This window comes from Ovis canadensis, chromosome 5, assembly GCF_042477335.2.
Source record: "Ovis canadensis isolate MfBH-ARS-UI-01 breed Bighorn chromosome 5, ARS-UI_OviCan_v2, whole genome shotgun sequence".
Lineage (NCBI taxonomy): Eukaryota > Metazoa > Chordata > Mammalia > Artiodactyla > Bovidae > Ovis > Ovis canadensis.
In genome coordinates, this window is record NC_091249.1 from 20,726,095 (window position 1) to 20,732,094 (window position 6,000).

The 6,000-nt window shown below is 54.3% G+C and overlaps 1 protein-coding gene across 2 annotated transcripts in view; it reads left to right on the forward strand.

Annotated features, from left to right (window-relative positions):
* The window catches only part of CPAMD8 (C3 and PZP like alpha-2-macroglobulin domain containing 8), a 99,952-nt gene extending 95,025 nt beyond the window's left edge, over window positions 1-4,927 (forward strand). The window contains exons 41-42 of one of the 2 annotated variants that reach the window (XR_011256928.1): window positions 7-119; window positions 3,884-4,927. Coding sequence is in view for 1 of the 2 variants with exons in the window: in XM_069589146.1 (XP_069445247.1) it covers window positions 2-119; window positions 3,884-3,905 (140 nt within the window). In the remaining variant the exon portion in view is untranslated. Of the gene's footprint in view, window position 1; window positions 120-3,883 lie in introns of both variants that reach the window. The other variant, XM_069589146.1, reaches the window with a different exon arrangement.
* Window positions 4,928-6,000: the final 1,073 nt, after the last annotated feature.

Below are 6,000 nucleotides of genomic sequence, written 5' to 3' on the forward strand. Positions count from 1 at the left end.
GAGCAGCCGACACCAGCCTTGGCCTTGTACAGCTACGAGGATGACTTGGGTCCCTTGGACACCGGGCGCCTGGCAGCTGGCCATGAGTTGGTGGACTTGGAGAAGGAAGCAGAGGACAGGTGAGAGCTGGATCTGCCCCCAGTCTCCCTCCACTGTGGAACCCGGCAGGAAGTGGGAGCTGCTGATGGAGGGTCGACCTGCAAGATTTTGGGAGATGAGGTGGATAACCTGTTCTCCCTTGACCTGCATCCACTCGATGCGTATCAGAGAGCAGCCTATATGTATAGGGTGAGCTTAAGAAGCCCTCCCAAGGACTGAACCTCAGGACAGACCTGTCCCTGAGACCCACTCACCCTTTTAAATAAGTTATTCATGACGCAAGGAATGTTTTTTTCAAGAGGGGGTGCTATGGAGTCTTGCAGTGGGGTTAAAATTGTACCCATCTGGCTCAGATGGTAAAGAATCTGCCTGAGATGCAGGAGACCTGGGTTCCATCCCTGGGTCAGGAAGATCCCCTGGAGAAGGGAATGGCAACCCACTCCAGTATTCTTGCCTGGAGAATCCCATGGACAGAGGAGCCTGGCAGTCTACAGTCCATGGGGCCAAGAAGAATTGGACTCGACTAAGCCAAGCAACTAAGCACACACACCTAATACAAAAAAAAAAAAAAAGGTGGGGGGCGAAATTTATAGCCAAGGGGCACTTCCCTGGTAGGCCAGCTGGTAAAGAATCTGCCTGCAATGCAGGAGACCCTGGTTTAATTCCTGGGTCGAGAAGATCCCCTGGAGAAGGGATAGGCTACCCATTCCAGTATTCTTGGGCTTCCCTGGTGGCTCAGCTGATGAAGAATCTGCCTGCAACATGGGAGACCTGGGTTTGATCCCTGGGTTGGGAAGATCCCCTGGAGGAGGGCATGGCAACCCACTCTAGTATTCTTGCCTGGAGAATCCCCATGGACAGAGCAGTCTGGTAGGCTACAGTCCGTGGGGCTGCAAAGAGTCCGACACTACTGAGCAACTAAGCATAGTAAGCATAGCCAAGGAGTGGGGAAGGGGAGTCAGTGGATGGAAAATTACTAAGAGGAAACCATAGAGGGTGGAGGGGGTATATTCTAGCTAAAGAAACTGAACCTTATTCTTGCTGATGGCAGGCCAGGTTGATTGAGAGATCATGAGAGATGGGGCGGAGCAGGGCAGGATGAAGAACCCAATCAGATATCAAGAGGGATCGATATGGAGGATATGGGGTTCTGGCTAAATTGATATATTAGCCAGATTCTTGCTCCAGCTGGACAGTGTCAAGATGAACACGAAAGCCTAGAATTTGAGACTGAGGTGAAGAAGAGCTCAGAGGAACCCAAGTGGAGTTTGGTAAGGGAGAGAATCTCTGTTCCCCTGGGGAAAGAATGGAGGAAATGTCACCAGAGAGCTCTGTGTGGGGAGGCTGGGAAGGGGCTTCCTGGAGGAGGCAAATCGTTTGGTTTGAGCCAACTCAACTCAAGTGGTTTAAACAACAGAATGATCTATCAGCTTAGGTAAGTGCCAGGTCCTGTAGGCTGCCTGCACTGGCAAGCCTCAGAACCCTGCCTTCCTGGGTGGGAAGGGTCTGTCCACCCCATGCTGGTTTATATATCCCCACTCAGCAAACCAGTAGGAAAACTTTTCTACCAGGACTTACCAAAGTCCTGGAGACTTGAGGGTGTACCATCTTGCACTAGGCACCGGGTTTAGTTCACACGCATGTAATTACTGGTAGAGCTGGCTTTAGGGTTACTGCTGCAGTTCACACCCTACCTTTCTTTTCTCCTTCCTAATCAAATTTATTTAAACAAAATTTTTTATTCATTTATTTGGCTCCATTGGGTTTTAGTTCCAGCGTGGGGGCCCTTTCATTGCAGAGCGCGGAAGCTCTTCAGGCTCCAGCTGCGGCTTGAAGGCTCAGTAGTTGTGGCCCTTGGGCTTCAGTAGTTATGGCATGTGGACTCTCTAGTGGTGGGTGGGGAGAAGGCAATGGCACCCCACTCCAGTGTTCTTGCCTGGAGAATCCCAGGGACGCAGGAGCCTGGTAGGCTGCCGTCTATGGGGTCATGCAGAGTCGGACACGATTGAAGCTACGCAGCAGCAGCAGCAGCAGCAGCAGTGGTGGGTGGTGTGTGGGCCTAGTTGCTCCGCAGCCTGTGGAATCTTAGTTCCCTGAACAGGGATTGAAGCCATGTCCCCTGCCAGGCAGATTCTTAACCACTGGAGCACCAGGGATGTCTGCTCCATGCCCTCTTTTGGATTAATTGACCATTTTTTAGAATTCCACTTTGATTCGGTTATCGTGGTAGCTCTGAGGAACCACACTATGTATATCTTTAAACTTTTCACAGCCTACTTGGTGAGAGTATGGTAACCATTTCGCCAAAACGTAGCCACTTTGAAGCTGGTTATGTCCATGTGTTGTCCCCTCCCGTCCCTCGTGCTATAATTGTCATATGTTCAGTGGTGACTCAGTGGTAAAGAATCCACCTATCAATGCAGGAAACGCGGTTCAATCCCTGGGTGGGGAAAATCCTCGGGAGAAGGAAACGGCAACCCACTCCACTGTTCTTGCCTGGAGAATTCCATGGACAGAGAAGCCTGGAGGGCTGCAGTCCATGGGGTCACAAAAGATTCGGACACGACTTAGCGACTAAATGACAACACCTTTAAAGTCTCCCGGGTGTTGCCCATTCTTTCCAGTGTCTTCTGAGACACATCTGCTTTTATTTTCATTATGGAAGGGGAGATTTTTATTAAACTTGAAAATCTGAAGCGACCATAGGCTTACAGGCAGTTGTAAGAAATAACAGAGAGAGCTTTAGGCGCCCTTCATCCAGTTCCCCTCACTGGTAACAGGGCCAAGAATTCGAGATACAGTGTTATACCAGGAAACTGACACCAGTACAGCCTGCCCTTCTCACTCATATTTCACCACATTTACGTGTGTTTAGTGGCCGTTGAGTCTGCAGTTCCCACACATGTGAAAGCGAAAGCCGCTCAGTCATGTCCGACTCTTTGCCACCCCATGGACTATACAGTCCATGGAATTCTCCAGGCCAGAATACTGGAGTGGGTAGCTTTTCCCTTCTCCAGGGGATCTCCCCAACCCAGGGATCGAACCCAAGTCTCCTGCATTGCAGGCTGATTCTTTACCAGCTGAGACAAGGGAAGCCCAAGAACAGTGGAGTGGGTAGCCTATCCCTTCTCCAGGGGATTTTCCCGACCCAGGAATCAAACCAGGGTCTCCTGCGTTGCAGGCAGATTCTTGACCAGCTGGGCTATGAGGGAAGCCCCTTTCAGCACTTGTAGTTTCTTGGAATCATGACTGCAATCAAGCTACTGGACAGCCCATCACCTCAAGGATCCCTCTAGCTGCTGTTTTATAGCCACACCCACCTTGCTTTCCCCCAAGCCATTCATCTGTCCTCCCACCTTATAATTTTGTCACTTCAGGGCTGCTTTGTAAACAGAATCATGGGGTACGTAACCTTTCGAGATTGGCTTTTTCTCGCTCAATAGAGTGAGAAAAGTGAAATACGGACACCACCATCCGTGGCTGGTGCCGGATCAGCAGTTCCTCGCTTTTCATAGCTGATCGAGTTCCACGGATACGTTCTCGATTTGAATGGTGGTTCCATGCAAGCTACGCTCATTCTTACCCAAAGTGAGCACCCCATCCCGCCACTGTGAGGGGCCTGGCTGCACCACCTACCCCCACCTCTATTCCAGGGGGGTGCTCCTGTCTCAGTGGGTGGAAGCAGCCGTCCTGAGTGCCCCTTGGCGGCCAGTGCGTGGGAGGGGTCCACAGCCCCTCCCCCAAGGCCTGCAGCCCACAGGCATCTTCCCTTCTCTCCTATCAGTCAGAGTGGCTTCTCCTCCTAAAACTCCAAGCTGGAAGATGTGATCAGGCTGTGGTCTCTGCCTGCTGGAAGAGGGCCAGCGACAGGAGACTTGACCGTCTTGGGGCTGGGAGACCCCACCCCAGGTGACCCCTGCTGCCAACTGAACCCGATAAGTGGACTGGCAGAGACCTGCCCTGATGGATGGGGCCTCCCGGGGGCCCAGCCCCCACCTCAGCAGGGAGCACGGTCAGTGGGGTGGCTGGAGGCCCCTTTCCCCTCCTCCTCAGCTGCAGCTGGAGCTCCAGGCACCCCACCCTATAGCCCACAGGCTGGGTAGCTGGAGGAGCTCCCACAGCCTGACGTGCTGCTCCCCAGAGAAGACACATCTCTGGGAAGGACTCGTGGCCAAAGGCCTGTTTCTGAGGGGACATGACTCTGGCCAAGTCTCGGACACAGCGTCAGCAACTTGGAAACAAAACAGGCCCCTCTTCTCCGAAATGCAGAAGTCCGAGCCTCCCTTTGGGCCACTCAAGCTGCTGAGTCCCAGGACCCGAAGCCCAAGTTGCCCCAGATCTGTCACAGTCCCTGCAGCCCCATCTAGCCTCAGGGGCCCCCTGAATGTTAGCTCTGGATGGCACCAGGGTCTGTGGGGAAGTTCTGGGCTCTAAGAAGATGCACTTTCATCTTCTTGCTTCTGGACCTCACCGCCCCTTGAACCCCTGCTCTCCCGGGGCCCCACCTGGAGGATTGTCACCCCCACTAGCAACCTGGGAGGGTGTCCCAGCTCCGGACCAACCAAAGCCATGCGCGCAGACCTGCCTCCGAGCTGCTCCTCCCGTGCTGGCCTGCCTTCTCCCTCCACGGTGGTATTTATTTCAGCCCACACAGCTCATCTCGGGACAGCACAGAGACCCTGAGTGGGCGGCCCAGCCTGGGGGTCCCCGACATGCAGTGCTGATCCCCGACCCCCACCAGCCTACAAGGTTACAGTTCCCCTGGCCAAGGCCCTGTTGCCCACTTGCCATGGAGGCCGCTGGTGTAATAAAAGCTCATTTGCTTCAAGTCCCTGGCAGGCTTGAACTTCCTGTGGGCTGGGGAGGCTGAGGGGCAGCTCCAACGGCTGAAGCTGGCTCTCATCTGGGCCTTTGCTTCCATCCCTTCATCCACAGCCCAGCCTTTCCGAGGAGGATGGGGAGGAGGCATTGGAATACCTAAACCCCAAGATAATCATAAATTCCGTGCATTTGTAAAGAATCATTCCAATATGGGGGCTTAGAACCCGCCTGTCAATACAGGAGATGTGGGTTCTATCCGTGGGTCAGGAAGGTCCCCTGGAGAAGGACATGGAATGCCTCTCCAGGATTCTTGTCTGGGAAATCCCATGGACAGAGAAGCCTGGCGGGCTACAGCCCATGGGGTGGCAAAGAGTGGGACACGACTGAACGGCTAAACAGCAGCAGCACAGCAACAGAGCAGAGGTCTCACGCACCCTTTCACCCAACTTTCCCAATGGTAACATCTCGGGATGCTCCGGTACGTCATCATACCAGGTTAGTGACATGGTATGCTTCACTGACATCACTCACACGGCCCCAGGCTCCCTCTTATGTGCGCGAGCATGTGTGTGTCCTGGGGCTGGTCACTCTTCCCCCGACCTGAGACATGAACTCAATGGGGAGCCCAGAAATGATGCCCATTCCCGCTGCCTCTGGGGATAGCTTGCTTACCCCCACAGCTGATGCCTCAGTGGCTCCCGACACCGTGCCCCGTGCTGCCTGTCCGGGTGGGGAGCAGCAGGTTATATGTGGGGGGGGGGCGGCTGCGATCGCCCCTCCGCACGTGGTGTCCCCCAACTCGATTCACAGCAGCCTTCAAGTGGTTGTGGTGGGGGGTGAGTTTTGCAAAGCTGCAGCCCCCTGAGCCTGGGTGCACAGCCTAAATCCTCCTGTTGCCTATCCACCTGCTCCACGGGGGAGCTGACAGGAATCAGACCACAGGTGAGGAGCAGGAGGTGATGTCTGGTAACCAGGTTCACAGCGGGAGGCTGAGCCCCATGGCTCCAGATGATGGGTTGCACCAGGCTTTGGGGGGCTGAGAGGGGGGCCTCAGAGCCATAATGCCCATCCCAAAGCCGG